We start from the raw sequence: 20,922 nt of genomic DNA, 5'->3' as shown, positions 1-20,922 counted from the left end.
ATGGACTCAGGAGGCAGTGGCGTGATGCGGTTAGAGGGCAGTAACTCAACCAATAATCAAGTCGTGAATCCTATCGTTATTCAGAGTGATGCGTCTGCTGTACCCAATACCGTGAAGTTAAATGGATCAAACTATCCTCTTTGGTCCAAGGTTTTGGAGATGCACATCACTGGACACGGTAGGAAGGGCTTTGTGACTGGGAGTATCAAGGAGCCGGCTGAGGCTAGTGCTGAGTATGAGACGTGGGAGACAGGGAATGCAATAGTAAAAGGGTGGTTGATCAACTCCATGGAACCTACTATTATGGGTTTTTTCATTCACCTACATACTGCTAAAGAAGTGTGGGAAGAGGTAGCTCGGACCTACTATGATGGGTCAGATATTTCTCAAATTTATGAATTAAAGGTGAAATCATTCAGACTCCGTCAAGAGGGTCGACCAGTTGGTGTGTATTATGCTGATCTCAAGTCCGTTTGGCAGGAGTTAGATCAGCGGAGACCAATCCAGATGGTATGTGCTGTGGATCTCAAGACGCTTCGAGAAGAAATTCAGATTGATCGTGTGTACGCTTTTTTGGCGGGATTGGATGATGTGTTTGATAAAGTGCGTAGTGATATTTTACGTACTCAACCTTTACCTTCTGTTGAGGAGGTGTTTTCTGTTGTTCGACGTGAAGCTCAACGACATGCTACCATGATGGGTGGAAGTAACAATCAAGGAGGGTTGCCGTCCATGGCAATGATATCTCGGCCGGCTGGTACAAATCGTTCTAGTAATTATTCTAATCAATCTTTAAATTCTCGTCCCTTCAACCGAGAAAATAAAGATGATTTGAAGTGTAATTTTTGTGGACAAACCCATCATACTGAGGATACATGCTTTACTAAGCATGGAGTGCCTGATTGGTTCCCAGAGTTAAAGAAAAAATTGCGTGCCAAGGAGCGTGGAGCAGCCGGGTCCAGTGGAGGCCGTGCCTCCCTTGCTGCGACTACACCCACTGTTCAGGAAGCCGTGCCTAGCCCCAGTGCCTCTGGTCAGAATTTGTTGACTCGTACTCAGGGTGCCTCGTCGTCCGACACAGGTACCATGGGACATGTTCTCTTAGCCTCCGAGAAACAGCACCATACAGGTTGGATTCTGGACTCTGAGGCAACGGATCATATGACATATGATAAAAATATGTTTCAATACATGACTACATCTCACAGGAAAAATATATCTACTGCCAATGGTACTTTGGCACCCGTGTGTGGTGCCGGCACTGTGCATCTCACCCCATCACTTCCCTTACATCATTGCTTGCTTGTTCCGTCTTTATCCCATCACCTATTATCCATACCACAAGTTACTGAACAATTGGATTGTGTTGTTCTAATGTATCCGTCTTTTTATCTACTCCAGGATATTCAGACCAAGGAGATAATTGGGCGTGGCACTAAGAGAGAGGGGTTGTACTACATGGACGACGTCGTTTCTGGAAGAGCAAATGCAGTTTGCGCGTCCCAGTTTAGTAATTTACAAGCAGTGTGGTTGTTGCATCGTCGGTTAGGCCATGCATCTTTTGGGTATTTAAGGCATATGTTACCTAGTTTATTTAGTGGAATAAATGAATCAGACTTACATTGTGAAGTATGTATTCTTGCTAAAAGCCATCGTGCTTCTTTTCCGCCTAGTATGAATAAAAGAGCTTTACCGTTTGAACTTGTGCACTCTGATGTTTAGGGGCCATCTCCGATTGTTACTTCTTCTGGGATTAAGTGGTTTGTTACGTTTGTTGATGATTGCACTCGTATGACGTGGCTATATGTGTTGCAAAATAAGAGTGATGTTGGTATGGTATTTCGGAATTTTTCTCAAATGCTTCGGACCCAATACTTCTCTGTGATTAAAGTTCTTCGTTCTGATAATGGTGGTGAATATATTAATCGTGAGTTGTCAGAGTTTCTTGGTGATCAAGGCATTCTCCATGAAACAACTTGCCCCTATACTCCACAGCAAAATGGGGTGGCTGAAAGGAAAAATCGCCATATCTTAGAAACGGCACGTGCACTACTTCTGGGTGCTTCTGTTCCTAAGGTTTTTTGGCCTGAAGCTGTTACTTATGCCGTCTACGTGATTAATCGTATGCCCTCTCGGGTGGTTCAGTTTCAAACTCCGTTTCAAGTCCTCACTCAACATGTTCCTGTGGTGTCTTCTCATACTCTCCAACCCCGGGTCTTTGGGTGTGTGGCGTACGTGCATATTCAGAAAATTCATCGCACTAAGTTGGATCCGTGTGCACTTCGCTGTGTGTTTGTTGGTTTCTCCTCTCACCAAAAAGGATATAAATGTTATCACCCTGCGACTCGTCATATGTATGTGACCATGGATGTGACCTTCTCTGAATCCGAGTATTTTTATGCGCCCGTATCTTCATCTTCAGATCCCCAGGGGGAGAGCTTTAGTGATGATCTGAAATGGTTGGACTTGGAAGGAATCCCTGTGGTTGATGCCGTGCATAATGGGGCAGTGATTATACATGCCGAGAATGATAAATCTGCAATTGTTGCCGATAGCAGCATGCAGTCAGGACCGGTTCCAGATGAGAGTGATCCCGAGAGTGATAAATCTCCAACAGTCACCGATAGCAGCATACAGTCAGGACAGGTTGTTGACGAGCCTACTAATGTACCCCCTTCTCTCTCTAGCTCCACAGTGCTGCCCAATGAATCTTCTCTGGATATACCTGAGGTAAGTATTGTGGATGATTATGTAACTAATACAAGTAATGATGTAAATACATATAAGCTGCCACCGAGACAAAATCGGGGTGTGCCTCCTAACAGGTTTTCTCCGGAATGCAAAGTGAAGTATCCAATAACCAACTATGTCTCATGCAATGGTCTTGCATCAGAGCACAAGACTTTGGTGGACAATATGGAGGCTACTCGAGTACCAACCCGTGTGGAGGAGGCTCTAAAGGATCAAAAATGGGCAAACGCAATGGATGAAGAAATGTTGGCGCTACAGAAGAATAATACCTGGGAGGTGACGTCTTTACCAGAGGGAAAAAAAACAGTTGGCTGTCGTTGGGTGTTCACTGTCAAATACAAAGCCAATGGATCAATCGACAGGTACAAAGCAAGGTTGGTCGTTAAAGGATACACCCAAACATATGGTGTAGATTATCAAGAAACGTTCTCTCCGGTTGCCAAGATGAATACGGTACGAGTTTTGATATCTTTAGCTGCTAATATGAACTGGCCATTAAACCAGTTTGATGTGAAAAATGCCTTTCTTCATGGGAACTTGGAGGAAGAAGTATATATGGATTTTCCTCCTGGGTACAGTGCTGGTAGAAGTACCGGAGTATGTCGGTTGCGTAAGTCTCTTTATGGGCTTAAGCAATCGCCTCGTGCGTGGTTTGATAGGTTTACTTAAGTCATGAAAAAGATTGGGTATTACCAAAGTCATTCTGATCATACATTGTTTGTCAAACGGAGACAGGAAAAAGTGACGGCCCTAATCATCTATGTAGATGACATGATTATTACTGGGGATGATTGTGATGAGATTTCAAGGCTACAGAGAAATCTTGCGGCTGAGTTTGAAATGAAGAACCTAGGGGATTTGAAGTATTTTCTTGGAGTCGAAGTTGCTCGATCGTCGAAAGGTATTTTCTTGTCACAACGTAAGTATGTTTTGGATTTGTTAAAAGAAACTGGTATGCTAGGATGTAAGCCAGTTGATACTCCTATTGTTGAAAAACATCATCTATGTTTGGATCCGAATCAGAAATCAGTTGATAAGGGGAGATATCAGAGACTTGTAGGGAGACTAATTTATTTGGCTCATACACGTCCAGATATTGCCTATGCAGTAAGTGTAGTAAGTCAATTTATGCATTCACCGAGTGAAGATCATATGGCTGCTGTTATGCGTATCTTAGCTTATTTAAAGTCTGCACCTGGAAAAGGAGTTCTCTATCGGAAGCATGGACATTTAAGGATTGAGGGGTTCACGGATGCTGATTGGGCAGGAAGTGTAGGTGACAGACGGTCTACTTCGGGATACTTTACTTTTGTAGGAGGAAATTTGGTTACATGGAGAAGTAAAAAACAGAAGGTAGTATCAAGATCCTCGGTTGAGGCCGAGTATCGAGGAATGGCTCACGGCATTTGTGAGATTCTCTGGCTTCGAAAGCTTCTTGAGGGACTTGGGTTCAAGCCAAAGGAAACCATGAGACTATATTGTGATAATAAGTCAGCAAGAGATATAGCTGATAATCCGGTACAGCATGATAGGACAAAACATGTGGAAGTTGATCGACATTTTATTAAAGAGAAGCTTGAAAGGAAGATTGTGTCAATACCTTTTGTGAAGTCAGAGGAGCAACTTGCAGACGTTCTAACTCATGCAGTATGTAGTCGAAGGTTTGATGACTCACTTGTCAAGTTGGGCATGTATGATATCTATGCACCAACTTGAGGGGGAGTGTTAGCGTAAGTCAATATTAGGAAAAATAGGGAATGTAAATAATAGGAGTCCTTTATTAAGTAGGTTTGTGTATATGTTTTTTGTTTCCTTGTAAAACTATGATAGCACATGTATATATTTCTAAACAAGTAATAGAAGTATTATTCCCGTAAAAGTTCTATTGTCCAGCTTGCTCTCTCCAGCCTTACCCACGTTAATCTCCCCTCGTCGATCTCCCCGCGCCCATCTACCCAACCCTGGGCGGGAAATTTGGAAAAGAACTAAATTATGCCTCATAGCCACCATTTTAATTTTATGATAATTATAATCCAAATTTTAATGTAAAAATACTAATATACCCTTAATTTTAGAGTCCCACAACAACCAGAACATAACTTATAATAGATGGAAAGAGTTTTCCGAATTCCCACGTTATTGTATGTAACCTTTAAACTATCTTTAGATATCTGCAACCTTTAACTACACATTTTATATCTGCAACCTTTAAACCAAAATGAAAGCATGAATTAAAAACAAACAAAAAAAAAAAAAAAAAAAAAAAAAACAAAAGCTCCTTTAAGTAATATATCTTTGAACACTACTGCATGAATAACTACAAGACACAAACCTTGGAAAGTCGTATGTTAAACCAGCAAACATATCATATAAACTCTTTGCATCTTTTGTTCTTAAACTCGAATGATATAAAAGCCAATAAAGTAATAAATTCCAAAGAAAAACATTCACAATTGTGTGCTGGAATGGAGTCCACTTGGATTCTTGCAAGTTTGGCGAATGTGGCATGTTCCACCACATCGACTGCATTTCTTCACCATCCTTTCCTCCCCCTGAGATGGGATTCTGTTTGTCTTGCATCTTCCAAATATAGCTTGTCTAATTGTGGGTAACACACTCAATTCTGCACCTTTTCCAGCACACTCCATTCACTTTTGTTTCCAACCGGCCAAATGAGCTTTGCATTAGCTAGCACAATTGCATTGATTGTGTAGAATTGGAAGCACATATTGTATAATGATGTGTTGCAAATTCGACATGCAACAGTTTCATGGACACATAGAAGTTGATCAAGATCATACCTTCTGCATGTGCATGTCTTCGCATTTAGGTCAATTATATGATATAAGTCCCCCTCACGTACTTGCAATGCATAGTGATTAATAGAAGATACATGCATAATGGTTCAACCATGTGAAAACAAGGAACGTTAAACATATATATGTGGCACTATGTAACAATTTGAGATACAGAAGTTAGGAACTAAGAGTTGTTCCAAACCATTGAAACATGACAGTTTAATCATGAAAAGTATTAACAATTCTATACACCCTTTATGTTGAACCAGGTTCACAGAATATAGTACAATTTATGTTATCCTCTTCAAATCCCACATATATTACATACCTTTCATATCAATTACTGAGATGTATGTATATCAATTATCAAAAGTAGACGAAGTCTTCAAGATTACATTGGTAGGCATCTTGGCACTTCCAATAAGGTTCTAAAATTTATGGGTGATTGAACAATGAAAGTGCAGCCCAAGGTAAACGCACGGCTGTTGTATCCTTTTGGAGATTGAAATTGTACCATATATAGGTTGTGTTTTGGTTATTGTAATAAATCATAATATTAAGAGTATATTAGTACTTTTACATCAAGTTTTAATTATAATTATTATAAAATTAAAATGATTGCTATCATTCTGCATGGAGTCTAAAATTTGATTATTTTTCTAAATTTTCCATTTTTTTTTTATAAGGTTCAAAAACTTATATGGTTTGAAATTTAAAATGGTTGTGAAATCTATAACAATTCAATCTCATAAGGGGGCATTTAAAGTACCCCATCTTATTTTATACGACAATGTTGGTTTTTTGTCATGTTATTGGCCCTTTCAACCCTTTGGTGAGATTTGGTCTTTCTTTACTCAATTGTGTTCGATCTTTCTATCTACTTGCATCCTTCATGCGTGTGTGCAAGAGACAACTCTCTCTAAACGACAATATCATTAGCTGGTGAAATTTGGTTGACACAATAACCAAACACGTTTGAGTAAAGAAAGACCAAAGTCAGTCTGACCTTGTCTTGTCTTCCCTCCAAAGGAAACTAGAAAAGTAAGAGAAGAAACGAAGTTTTACAACATTAAACAATAAAAATGCTTTTACAAAACTATGACGCTCAACTAAGGTTCTCATTTTGAGGACTTGTGAGGTTCTTTTTTAAATATATCTTTAGATTAATTCAACGGTAAATAAACTATTATTTGAGTACCAATAATAATCTTCTTTATTATTTATCTATTATTTTAAAGAAAGGTTCATGCATTCAAGTTCAACCTTCATGCATTCAAGTTCAACCTCTTCTAATCGGCAAACAACAAACTTGTCTTCCACGGCTCACGCGTTCAAGAAGAAGGGTTCTCCATCTCTCTGAGATTTTCTATTTTTTTTTTTTTGGCGTATAAAAAACATGACATGTTTTTGTTTGGACACCATCGACGATTAAAAATAAGAGGGCTGACTGGTAAAAAATTCGGTAGCTTCTTTGAATTCTTGAATTTTTTTTTAAGCAGTTTCTAAAAATCCAGCAATCCCAATCTTTTTAGTGTGAAACGGAGAATTAAGTTAGTAAGCCTAGATACCGTTAGATTGATCTAAAAGTTCAAAACTGCTGTAAACGCGCTACTACCATTACGTTCTTTCAATGAGAAAATACCCACTGTATCTGTTTAAATATTTGACCAATATAAGAAAGAAAGAAAGTGAAGAGACAAGGGAACAACCATTTTTCTGTGCCTTTCCTGCTCTCTTTCTGTCTCTCAGATTTCTTGGACTTGAAGAATGCCGAATTGGGAGCTGAAGACCTGTTGCAAGCATGATCAGGTCGTCTTCCTGGCGACTATTGGAGTCTTCACAGTTGTGATCCTTGTGGTATGCCGCTTCCCTTTATTTTTTCATTCACAGAAACTGTTTTTTTTCCCGGGAAAGTAAACTGTAAATTGTAGAAAGAAAGCTTAAGAGTAGTCTTTCCGGTGTGTTGGTTATGGTTTCTTGAAGTTGAGACTTAAGGAGATTACAGTCCACTTGTTGACCAGATAATTGAACTGTTTGTTTCCCGGTAAAGTAAACTGTAAATTGTAGAAAGAAAGCTTAAGGGTGGTTTTTCCGGTGTGTTGATTATGGTTTCTTGAACTTGAAGCTTAAGGGGTTTATAGTCCACTTGTTGACCAGATAATTGAACTGGGATCCTAAAAATGAAAAATATAAGGCCCAACGTATTATCGTTCGTTTGATTTTTTTTTTCTTAACATTTGTGCTGGTTTATATTCAGTTTCTTGTTGATTTTAGTGGTTTGGACTAACAAAGTTGATTTCTGAAACGCCGTTTTTAGTTTCCACTGGTATTTTCTTGGTTAATGATTGTTGTGAGGAAGTTATGCTAACCAGCTTAATAATGCATGATGTTATGCGGTGGATAGAATATCGGAATGGGGTTAGAACTTGATAGTAGCTTCCAAATTAAGATTTTTCATAAGATTTGTTCTTTTCTTTTCACTCCAAACCAAATGTCACTTTGGAAATGACATTTTTGCGGTATTTTTTTCTTTAAATGGTTATCAAACAAGAGTATGTATATGATATTAGAATCAATGTGTGCATGAGGGATTAGCAATCAGGGAGAGATGAAAGAATGCGACCAAGATGGTTTGGCCATGTGTAACTAGGGACTCCGTCAATAAGACCATTGCCAATGCACCTAGAGGATTTGGGAACGTTCATAGTGCTGTTTCAGGTTGTGCGAGGAGATTTGATGAGAATGGAAGGATATGAATATAGCAGAGTAACTTAGAATTTATTTGGCTAATCTTACATGATTTGTAGAGGGCCATGTTTATTTGGCTAAATATCTTGCGTTATTTTTTACTTTATTTTTAATCAATCTCCTTATTGGTTTAGCACTTACATGATCCAGTTAGACTTTTGATCTACAAGTTTTTTCGCACTGTTATAGCTTTGGAGGACAATACTACTCACGCCTTTTAAGCTCATCACGGTCTTCTTGCACGAAGCAAGCCATGCAATTGCTTGCATACTCACATGTGGCAAGGTAAGAAGAAGCTGTTTAATGTTTTCTATTCTTTTTGCTTCTTAAATGATGCGGTCAGATCCAAAGAGAAAAGAATAACTGCTTTCTTATACAAATTTCTATTTTTGAGAGCTCCAGTTCTTCCAAAAAATTTCTTTCTTGGTGATAGTCTGTACACAGGTTCACAAAATAATAAATGTAATTTGTTCACTTGTTAACAACTTCAAGCTAGGTAATAAGGATCTTTAACTAACACAGTATCCTAGTCAAGGATCCAAGGGAAATCATTTTTGGTGTTCACTTGAGGAGTCCATTAGAACGAAAGTCTCAGTGTCACTTTAGATCTTTGAGTGCAACTAATCTTCTGTATGATGCTACTTCGTAGAGAAGCAATGTACCAGGCCTTCTGTTGTCTGATTGAATGACTGGTGGTCCAACGTACCAGGCATTCTGTTATTTAGTGCTCTTTTCACTGAATTTCTTTATTGCTACGCTAGGTTTTAAATTTCTGATGTGGAATTATCTACACCATATAACAATTTGAAGTACTTTGATTAAGGTATCCTTAAGTAAATATGTCTACACCAACGCATTTTCTTGTTCTCTGTGTATTTTAGTGTGCCCTGTTTTGTCCTTGGGTTGAATTCGCTCATAGGAAGCTAATCCAAGATGTGTGTAGAACTATGATAACAAAGCCTTGATTAGGGAAATGGCCAAAAGGAAGGTATAGTTTGAAAACATTAGGCCAACGAACGATTTGGTGATGGTTGTAAGAGCCCAAGGAAGATCATAATCCCACAAACTGTTAAGACAACGTTGTTGGTCATTAGGCTTTAACAGAGCTTCTCAGCTAAAACTGTATTTGAAGATATCATTTCACACAATCCTTTTCAAGTTCAAAGCTTTCGTTGTCTTCAAGCTTGCAAAGTTCTCAGTCATTCGCTGTTACTAGAGCTCTTGCACTTATCTTGATCTTCACAAATACTGGTTTTAGAGTTACAAGGCTTTTCAAACTAAGTATTAATTAAGGTTGGCACCATAGGCAAACCCCCAGTCTTCCTTAATTGGTTCTTGTTTAAAATATCTTCGCGTTATTTTTCTTGGTCTGTTATTTTCAAAGTCGCTCGCTTGTTAAGTAAGAAGAGTTCACCTCTCATGTTGCATGAGTTTGAGTTTAAACACCTGATCATGATACACTTTCTGATTCATCAAGTCCTTAATTCATCATGGGATTGAAAAGATCCTTAGCTGAAAAACTTCTTCCTTGCTTCTCGTACAATATTCTGTTTAGAAGGTTGATCAATGACTTGCATTTTACTTTTCTAAGAAGCTTGTCAGCAGACTAAAGCTTGTTCTGCTTTCACCCATTCTAGAATGTTGCATATATTCAATAGGATCCATTCTCGCAATTACTATTGTCACTAATATTATTTTAACTCTTATCATCATAGTTATTGATTATTATTATTTATACGCTTGTTTTATCAATTTCTTTTAAATGTTTCCTGTATATCTCCTATTCCTTTGCAACTCATAGGTTTTATACTTGTTCAAACTTACAATAGTTGAAGCTTTCTGGTGGTGAATGTTGAGCACAGCATACGAAGTGTTTCTGTTTGAAGGCTGATATACACTACAACACGTTGCAAACTTGCTATCACGTACCACTACATTAAATGTCCTTAGCTTCTAGGGCTGTTGCATATCACTGATGGATTTTATTGTTTGAATCAATTTTGTAGGTGGAGGGTATCCAGGTTCACGCAGATGAGGGTGGGGTGACACAAACGCGTGGTGGTATATATTGGTTGATCTTGCCTGCAGGATGTACTACACCTTTGTCCCTAAACTTTATTTTTCATTGCAATGTATCCTTATTTTTGTACTTTACGAGACATTAATTATGGGCTGAAACTTTGAGATGCAATTTTTGAAGTTGTAAGCATGAATACGAGTGTCTTACTGGATTTAAGCATACATAGTTCCTCATATTAAGTTTCTTACTTTCTCACACGTGCATTTGTCGTTAGAAACTATTTTCCATCCTCAGTTTGTTATGCGTCATCTTCAATGTATGATTGTCTAAGATGTGTCTCAGTTCATGAAACGAGCGGATTGTGTATGCTGGCACTGAACATGGCATCTGATGCTAAAGTAGGACTGTTTCTCATGGTTTCATATTTCATGCATTCCGGTGTTATATGCAAACCATGTTGGCTTCAAAAATATGTATTTTTCTTACGGTCATTTAAAATTGGCTTTTGTGTCAAACTAAATAGTCATGACTTGTATCCAGATCTTGGTTCTCATAGTTTCCTGTTTCTTTCTGCATCCAGATCTAGGTTCATCATTTTGGGGAATGGCTTTAATACTCGCATCCACTAATCTCCTAACTGCTCGAATTGCTGCTGGTTGTTTGGGCGTTGCCCTGCTAGTTGTGCTTTTTGTGGCAAAAAATGTAAGGAAGCGCAGTAAACATATGCAGATCATAATGTTTCTCCTTTCTCATATTTTTGTGTTAGAACTTTTCAGGATCTTAATTTCTTCACTCTTGCGTTCTAAAAATTCTAATGTTTTATACAGTGGACACTTCGAGGACTTTGTATTGGTGAGTATCTTCACATGCGTGCAATACGTCTTTGTTTTATATTATTCACATAATTCCGTACATTACTGATCCTTACTGACGAGTCTTTCAGGATTTATTGTATTCCTTGCTATAATATGGGTTCTGCAAGAATTTACGAAAGTCCGTGTTCTTCGCTACGTTATTCTCTTCATTGGTACATTCTTATCTTTTCAAATCTCTACATTCTGAGATGAAGCTCTTAGTTCTGCATTGCTATATCTCTTGTGTGCCAACTGCGAAATGAAAAGTTTCTTATATTGCTTTTAAAATTGCAGGTGTGATGAACAGTTTGTTTTCAGTTTATGGTAATTCTCAGTGATTCTTGTTAATATATATATATATTCTGAACCTGTGAATCACAGATTTTATATCGCGTGACTGTAATTGTCGCAGATATATATGATGATTTAATATCTAGAAGAGTCAACTCTAGTGACGCTGAGAAGTTTGCAGAAGTTTGCCCCTGCCCCTGTAATGGGGTTGGATGGGGAGTGATTTGGTAAGTCTTATGAGCATACTGATGATTAAAACTTGAAATTCCTTATTTAAGATTTTAAATGTAATAGTAAAAAACGTAATTGTACTAATGATTAAAACGTGATTAAAACTTGACGTTTTTCATAACATAATAATTTTTTATGCGCAGGGGATTGATATCGTTTATATTTCTTTCTGCATCGGTGTATTTAGGGCTTGTCATTTTATCATGAGGTACAATCTTCTTCACAGAATTTATTTTACATGTGTATATTTAGTGACATTTATTTGTTTATCTTGTAAGCAAAGGTACAAAATCATTAGTTAGAATTACACTGAAACGAATCATAAATTAACAAAGACGTTACTTTTTCTTCTAGATTATGCATATAAAAGAAGTTGGTTGTGAAAAGCTGCATATGTCCTTTGATCAACATCTTGAAATGTGACGTTTTTAACGAAAGGTTAGATGACATGTTCGTAGGGGATTAAACATGTTCGTAGGGGGGGTAAACATGTTCGTAGATGAATTGTAACGAAAGGATAGATGTTTCTATAACATCTCTACTGCTCTTACTGTTTTCAGGTCCAAGAGATTTTCTATCAGTCTTCCCATATCGGCGCGGAGCCAGCTCTCACTTATTTTTTTATACTCATTGATGAGTAGTTAGTATCATAGCATTTTAGCCACACTTCATTCTTTCAACCCTTTTATTCTGGGTTACAGACTGTGATTGTGAAATTTGTACTGGACTGGTGTATTACACTCATAACAAAGGCTTAGAAATGTGATTTAAACAATTTATTCACATACTGTTTGTTATGAGATCATGGAGTAATAAAATTGACACCAATAATGCTATTTGTGCAATATCTACTATGTTCAGAAAGATTGTTAAACTGATCACATGCGGATGATCAATGGGTACCCATTTAGTTAAATGCAGGTCTATTTAAGTGTAAATATGCTTTAATTATAGTGGTGAATGGAGATGTTTGTGCTTGTGATGGTAACAGGAGTGATATATGGAGGAAAAGGATCATCGCTAGATCATTTTCTTAGGGATCCTAGGGATTCCGTGATCGTAATCATTCATCATATATCGTGTGATCAATTTTGGTTAGGTATTATTTATATTTAATTTTAAATTTTGAAATGATTTATGATCATACAATGTACGATGAATGATTACTATCATAGGATCCCTAGGGAAAGAATTCAGCAAGGATCTTTTTCCATATATGGAGTATACATGGGCACCCGCTGACTGTAATCCATCATTTCACCCATATAGACCCGTCATTTTTTTATAAAGAAAATTAATGAAAATGGCTTGAAAACTTTGAGTTTTAATGATAAGAACAAAATAAAAGGTAAAGTGAATAGTATCGGGATTGACTTTTTAGTGTAAAAATGTGGTTTTTCGTTAAAATGAACAGTACCGTGAGCTTTTCGTTCAAACTTTATTTTTTTATATTGGATTGTTCAGTACTTATGATTTTTTTAAAAATTTATTAACAATAGTGGTAACCACTTTTTTTATTACGATTGATCTGTCAGACTAAATCCCTTTGTCCAAGTACTGGTGTATGACATTAATTCAACAAATTACAGCTGAACATATCTAATCAGCTGGGCCATTTGATGTCTAATCCGCTACCCAAAGTTTGCAATACTAAATTGGCCTTTCCAAAGTTTGCAATCTTTTTGAGCAGTCTGAGATGCTTTCTGCTATATGGTGTGGTTGAATCTGCAAGTGGGAGCATAATTAAGTAAATGCTTCATACAAAATTGGCTTTATGACCACTAGCAAGTTGACTTTGTAGCCAACGTGTTTTAAACCACTAGAAAGTTGGCTTTTAAAGAAATGTTGGGGAAAAGAGTGAGGCTAAGTCGAGATTCACACTAATTTAAAAGTTAGAAACATGGCAAGCCAAGAAAATTGGAAGGCAAACAAACAAAAACCACCTGCGGAGGGTGTCACGTCACACCAATGTTGAGGAAGGCAAGCTCATCTTACCGGAACAATTGCGTACCAATTAATCATGGAGGAATAAAGTCATCCGAAATGGAGACAAGCTAGAACACTAGAAGAATTATTTTTCAACCGAAGTGTATGCCACCATGAACAAAATGATATAACTAGAGATATTACATATGTCTGCTTACATGTAAAAAGAAGTTCCTTACATGATACATTGACGTTATTTTACCTTATCATAATCAAAACTATTGATTCTCTTAATGATTATCTAAAGATCATTTAGAAAAATTCAGTGAACTTGAAGACTTTTAATCATCCATATAAATCAAACAAACTAACAATACAAATTATCATAAAATTAATACTTTTTATCATAACTGTCGATTTTTTGATACCATGAATCATCTCTAGAAATCAATTATTTCATTTTTCAAACGTTATGAGCACACAATTTACTCCAAATTGTTATATATCTCAAATCTCTATATGGATCCACACTTTATGGATTACAGTCACATGCTGCTCTACAACTGGCCTGCGTATAGAATTAGAAGCTGCAAAAGGTGAACTAATTTCATATCCAATCAAACTTTGTACTTTACGAGATTTAGTGCATTCGATTATCTTCTCTTCACCAGTCGAATGAATACCATTTGGATATAAAGGGGGTGGGACAGCATAGGACCCTTGTGGATATATCAGGTGTCTCGGATTGGATTCGATAATTCATTATATTCAAGCTGTGATGAAGAAGAAATGAAAATAATTGTGTAGCTACATTAAGGAAACTTATTTATTCCGATAACTCATTAGATTCGACTAGTTTCTTTCATCTCTAATGCCCTTCCAATCATCCACCTATATTTCTGCAAATTTTAAGGATTCATGTTTTTATCTATTTATTTTTTTCATCCGTATCCTATCAGGTTAAACGTTAAAGCATGACTTACAGTTTTTAGATAGCAAGTTTTACTGTGGCAGGTGCATGCTTGCCATGTTTTACTGCAGCAGGTGCATGCTGGCCACTGGGCTTTCTCACTTCACTACTTCTTGCAGTCCCGCAAAAGTAATAATAGAAGACTAAATTTGTAAACTAAATTTTAAAAACTAAAGGATATAGAAGTTGATGATTGATTTATTACTTAAACGTTGATAAATGTGTTCATTCCTATTGGTAACACATCATTTAATTTGCAAATTTAGTATCTCTAATATTACCTTTTCTACAAACTTGATCAAGTTGCATCCATAAATCGTGACAAAAAATAAAAGATTTAAGAAAAAAATCTTCACCTTTAAGTTTAACTTTGGTAAATAAAGCTTCGACTCTTCACCTTAACTTTCTTTGCAATAAAATACAAGAGATTATATTTATGTATCACAATTGTATCACCCAATACTTCAAAATTATATGCATTAACTAAACTAAAAAGATTTTTTTTTTTTCAAATGTCATATATTAGCTTACACCTTTTTGAAATGTCAAATAAACTTAGACATTTTTCAATTTGTCATATAAACTATAATTTTAAGCAATTTATCATATCAACTTTTAGAAATCATTAATTTGTTATCTCATTCTAACTCCGTTAAATTTTTCATTCAGAATAAGTTATATACCTTATGTTCAAGGTTATTTCAGACGTTTGACCTCCTTTTCATTTCATTTCATTCCTCGCCATGAGCAGTAACCATATAAAAATGACAAGTTTGATATTACAACTATTTTAGAGGACAACTACACTCCAAGAACATGTGCATATGTTTTGAGGACTATACTGTTTGAGAGAAATTCAAGTAGGATTACGTCATGTCCTTATAGTAAGTTTCATTGTACGTGTTCTAACATATCAAACATAGCTGGGTTAATTATGCGCACATCCCCCGAGGTTTCTCAGGTTTTCATAGAACCCCTTCAGATTTTGAAAGTAACACGAACACCTCTGATGGTTTCTCAAATGTTATGCTGGATATAAATTTAGATTTATATTTACATATTTCGTCGAAGATGAATAACTTGTATTTTGCCATTGGAGAATTTTTCAGCAAAGAAAAGATAGCAAAGGCATTTTGCATCTCTTATTGGTGAACGCCCTTAAGTGGATGAGAAAGCCACAATGCTCTCTTTTATTGTGTCTTTCAAGTATCTAAAATTTGAAAATATAAGTTCTTGAATAATTAAATGGTGGTGCTATTCACATACCCATTTTTAACTTTCATACATACTCTTTGTTAATTTTGTCCTTGAGTCTTGTTCAATTCATTCATTCCGATAGAAAAATTGAGAAGGGTGTATGAAAGGTAAAAAGAAGTGTGGATAACATCACCCTAATTATATTGGTGCATTTTTGCTCACTACCCTTAAGTGGTGGTAATGCTCACCACCTTACTTATTACCATTGAATTTTGAGATTTATTTCACGAGTAATGCTATTCATATCATGTTTTTGTACCACATTTTCATACCACCTTAGGTGACATTTGATGTGGACAACCACTTCATTTGAATTGATCAGATTTTTAATTTTAGTTCATTATTTAATAAACTAATAATTAAGAAAAACTAGTTAATTAAATGATGATTGTGGTATACTACGAGTCATTCTCCTTTCTTTCCTTGGGTTTTGCAAATTTTTCAAATGATATGGGTGTCCACATCAAATGCCAACTAAAATGGTATAGAAATATGGTATAAAAATATGGTATGAATAACATTACTTTTATTTCACCACCTCAATTGATCCACATGAAAAATGTAAACAGTAAACATTTCCTATGTGTGCGTGTGTAATGAAAAAATAAATCAAATAAAATTACCTTGAAGGCTTGACCCTTGGAGAGGGAATAAGTCGATCTTTATTCTCCACAGAATTTTGGCTACACTGATTAAAAAGAAGTCGGTATCCATGATCTGTCACAAAGTCAAAGGTTTAAATTTTTTTGCACGTTTTCTTTTATATTTGGTTTAGGGTTTACACAGATACCTAGCTATAAATTAATATTCGTTAAAGATCGGATTCGTTTATCAGCTTTTATATTTTCGAAAGCAACTTCAAACTTCTCAGTATTCTATATAAACCCATGCAGTGAAGGTTGGTGTCAACTGGAAATTAGTCAAGGTTGATGAGATTGAGTTTTGGAGAAGGTTTCAATTTCCCTCAAGGGCTTCCAACATTCCATATATATCAGTACTATGATCGATCGACGTCGAGTACGTATGGGAATGTTGGTTGCCGGAGGGAACTTTGAAGCATTGCTCCTCCGCTTTTGCTGCTGACTGAGTGACTCTCTTCGTTTTCCAGTACAAACTCTAAACCCTAATAGACTTATTTCACAGACTTAGTTCATAATTACGTGTGATTTTTTTTGTAATGAGTTCAATTTGCCTCTCTTTATATATAGTTTTTTTTCTGCTGTTTTTCTCTCCCTCTAATTATAGTGGGAATATTTGGGGGATTGGGTGGTCAATTTGGTGGAGTCTGGAGCAGGTAAATGACTGAAGTTGAAGAATATTACCACCAAGAAGGATCAAATGGTTTAGCTAGATCTTACACAGCCTTAAAACAATTTTCTTATACGTTTTGACAAAATTAAGGTTGTATTTAGGACAGTGTGTGTGCAGAAGATTGCTCGACTTTGAAGGTCTGCTCGACTCCTGACTACTTCAGGTTAGTTATCAGTTTCTGATGCCATTAATAAAATATATTTTCCCTTTTATTATTTCATTCCCAATTACACAATATATAGAATACATCAGTACGTACAAAGTTTAATTACAATTAAACGACTTGCAAAGCACAGCAAGACATGTCCAACACCATGCACTTTTATTCTTGACGCAATTTAGGAGATTTTGGAGAGATTTGTGAAGTCGAGAGAATCTCGATAACAATACTAACACTTAACAAAGCTAATAACATCAAAATCTTCATGCTTGTGTGTATATCGATTTAAATAAACAAGGGTTTTCGGTTGTAGTTTTGACTCTGTCATGATATGTATTTCATACCTTATAGTTCTTAATTATTATCTTGAATCTGTCATGGTTTTTCGAGAAGAATGGTTTTGAACTGAAACATTCATTTGGAAAACACTTTTTTTCTTTTTTCTTTTTTTGATTTCAAAAGTTAATATCAAATCAACCATTCACATACATTGTATGAGTGGATTTAATATTGGTTTCTTCAAGATTGAATGTGTCTTGAAGAAATTAATTTTAATCTAAATCTATATAGTTGCATTTCATTATCATTCATTGTTTATATGCAGAATCTCAGTGCCGCAAGATGAGTTTGAGTTGATAAATTGTTGAGATTGTGATGAATGAACTGAGTTTTGATGAGAAGAAATCGCAGGTTGCTCAGAGGTACTCAATTTGCTGCTTAGATGGATCAAGGTAATTGAGCTTGATTGAGAAGTCCTCTATTGAATGTTTAATTTGTCTTAGTGGATTAATTGTCTATTTATATATGAAGGACCTATGGTTTTTACCCTTGTACTAAAAACTAATCACATGTCCTGTGTTGGATGTGTGTCCTAAAACTAATTACAGGGATCACAAACCACTAATTATAAGATTAATCAAATATAAATATACGAAAGAGACTTGTTTCGTATATTCTGCACCATAGCTAAGAGGCTTCTTATGTGTATCGCTTGGATCATTGAGTTACTCATTGAGACGTGTAAATGTACAATAAGGTATCTCTAACTTTCAGTAAGAAAATCAAATACTCTACGACAGTGATTTGGAAATGTTGGAGAAAATTTTGCAGCATGTGGGTTATATATGGTTATATGAAAAATGAAAAATGAGTTAATTATATATACACTCATTAAGATTTCTCGGGTTTTCAGAAAACGCTATCATGTTTTGAAAGTAACACAAACAACCCCTGACGTTTCAAAATCATTTCACAAACCCCCTCCATGACAAGAAAACCCAATCAGATCGATGTGAAAAAAAAAATACTAAAAATCCCTTATGGCGTTAAAATAGTGTTTGACTACAAGTTTGGTTAGCCCTATGACTATCATATCAGACCAAAAAAACAAAACAAAACCATTAATATCACGCATATAAGGTTTTGTCGTAAATTTTTTTTTCCTTTCCCTTCTTGTGTTAAAATCAACAATCGCCAAAAAAACTGAAGAATTCTACGAGCAAACAATGTGGTATCAATCTCTTATTCTATTCTTCTTTTTTTCGCTTATGCTGTAGAAAGAACGGATGAAGATCATGAGAACTCAAATACTGCTCAACAAAGTACAAATTGCAGTTACAGAACAACACACAGATTGCTTGGTTCTACTTGTACGATGCGCAAGGCCATAGTTGTATGTAGAAGATAGTGGCTCAAAGACTTGTATCCTCCAATTTCCTTTTAATTAGTACATATATAAAAGTAAATCAGCATTTACTTTTTAGTTTTTACAAATACAAAACCTAATGTTCATGCTTCGTGGACACTGGCCATATGATTTTCCGAATGTTCTGCGGAAAATTTAAATGAATTGCACAAAGTGATCAGCTTCCTAGCTAGTTAAATTATGGTTATCCTTTACCTAGAAAAAATGAACAGAGGCCAGAACGGAATCATCTTCCCAGTTAAAAAGAAGTAAACAATTAAACTAGTTTTATATTTTTTTCGATTGTATTTGAAAATAACCTGCTCTTATTCTATGTCATAGAAAAATTCTCATGTATAAAACCAAAAAAAACCAGAAATCCAAGTTTTGGAAAAGGGATGGAACTTGTGATACAACCCAGAAACCTAGAAGAACATATCAATATAGTTTTAAGTGATTTTGAGTCATAAAAACACTTTTTTTAAAATGCTTCTTCAAGAGCATAAAAAGTTTAATAAGTACTTTCAGTAAAAACACTTTTACTACAAATGTTTTTTGTAAAAAAAGTCAATTTCAAACTGGAGAGATTTTAGAAACCATATCTTTGGAGTCAATTTCAAAATGGATGACAAGGCTTCAATTTTTTTTCACAATGAACCATGAGGTTTGGCACTCGTATTAGTTTATGTCTTTGTCAATTTGATTTGTTTTGAGTTCGTTTCTTCTTTGATATACCCTTGTATGTCTCATTAGAACAAGGAACTCATAGCCACTCTTTTTTCCCCCACAAGGGTGTCCATTAATCATGCATTGTAAGGGTCAAAATCTAATACACCTTAATTGTTAAGAGTGCTTATAAAGTGGTGTATGGGTTGAATTTTCTTTATGTTCGTCGGGGCCTATCTCTTCTATATGGGGAGCAATCTGGCATGTGAATGTTCTGATGTCGTTGAGTTCTTAGAGCATCTCCAAGAGAGATGCCAAAATGTACACATCAATTATAACAGTAAAAAAAAAGACCACACTAATATTCTCCAATCGAAGTGCCAAATCCTATGTGGTGATGACAAGGATTGGCAACGAAAGAGGTCGCTATCAAATTTGACAGCAGCTTCAAATATTTTTTTATTAATTATTAAATGTATTTTATTAATTTTTAATTAGTTTAATCATTTATTATAATTAATGTTGAGTTGACCGATGCAATTATTTTACTTTTTTCTTCTTTTCAAACAAGGAAGGTAAACAGATTACTGATTAAACTTTAAATGCCTTTTATTAAATTTTAATTAGTTTAATAATTTATTTTATAAAATAATAATTTAATTTGACATATCAGTTGGAGAACAAGACTTTAAAAAATGTCAAGGTGCCACATAAGTTGTCAAAATTTAAATTTTATGCTCAAACTTTGGCATCTCCTTTGAAAATGGTCTTAGCAGCAAGAGGACCAAGTTGTATCAGGTTGGTCCAGGCAGTTGGTTGCTTAAGGGTGGATTCCTCTCCTTTCATTCCTGTTGTTGAGGATGTTAAAATTGATTTCTACTAATTTTGCAACTCGCAGATTGACCAAAAGCGTTCTTGGTGAAAATGTTTTTGGAACCAATTTGTAATAAAAATATAAGTGAATCTTGAAAAAGTATTTAAATGCTTCTTACAAGAAGCACATAACTGGTGCTTTTTAAAGAAAACAATTCAAGTACTTTTGGAACCAAAAATCTTTTTTCATAAAACGATTTCAGTCATTTAAAGAATGAACTTTCAAACCAGCCCTATAAAGTTCCGATTTTTCGTAAATCAATGCTTAATGTTCCCAAACAACAAGTCAACAACCTTTTGAATATAAGTCAACAATTTTAGTTAAAATGGACATTGGATTTTTAAGTGTAATGGTAAAAAACGTAGTTGTACTGATGATTAA

The 20,922-nt window shown here is 35.5% G+C and overlaps 1 protein-coding gene and 1 long non-coding RNA gene across 2 annotated transcripts; both read left to right on the top strand.

The window, feature by feature from the left end:
- Nucleotides 1-6,932: 6,932 nt before the first annotated feature.
- Nucleotides 6,933-12,495, top strand: LOC103937473. The gene is made up of 10 exons (XM_009347419.2): nucleotides 6,933-7,406; nucleotides 8,487-8,582; nucleotides 10,304-10,388; nucleotides 10,898-11,019; nucleotides 11,145-11,169; nucleotides 11,261-11,344; nucleotides 11,466-11,495; nucleotides 11,584-11,689; nucleotides 11,837-11,901; nucleotides 12,254-12,495. Exons 1-9 carry the CDS (start codon nucleotides 7,317-7,319, stop codon nucleotides 11,898-11,900), a joined length of 702 nt encoding a protein of 233 aa, XP_009345694.2. The 5' UTR covers nucleotides 6,933-7,316; the 3' UTR covers nucleotide 11,901; nucleotides 12,254-12,495.
- A 4,276-nt stretch (nucleotides 12,496-16,771) lies between these two features.
- LOC125477173 lies at nucleotides 16,772-19,114 on the top strand. The gene is made up of 3 exons (XR_007258343.1): nucleotides 16,772-17,320; nucleotides 17,922-18,048; nucleotides 18,874-19,114. It is a non-coding gene; the product is annotated as an uncharacterized LOC125477173 (long non-coding RNA).
- Nucleotides 19,115-20,922: the final 1,808 nt, after the last annotated feature.

The sequence above is a fragment of a genome, unplaced genomic scaffold, assembly GCF_019419815.1.
Source record: "Pyrus x bretschneideri cultivar Hongxiangsu unplaced genomic scaffold, Pyrus_bretschneideri_v1 Contig20, whole genome shotgun sequence".
Classification (NCBI taxonomy): Eukaryota; Viridiplantae; Streptophyta; class Magnoliopsida; order Rosales; family Rosaceae; genus Pyrus; species Pyrus x bretschneideri.
This window is presented reverse-complemented; position numbering and strand designations above follow the sequence as displayed.

Coding starts and splice junctions, on each gene's coding strand:
- LOC103937473 (XM_009347419.2), top strand. CDS start 7,317: ATGCCGAATTGGGAGCTGAAGACCTGTTGCAAGCATGATCAGGTCGTC. Junction 7,407..8,486: donor TCACAGTTGTGATCCTTGTG/GTATGCCGCTTC, acceptor GCACTGTTATAG/CTTTGGAGGACAATACTACT. Junction 11,020..11,144: donor TGCTTTTTGTGGCAAAAAAT/GTAAGGAAGCGC, acceptor TGTTTTATACAG/TGGACACTTCGAGGACTTTG.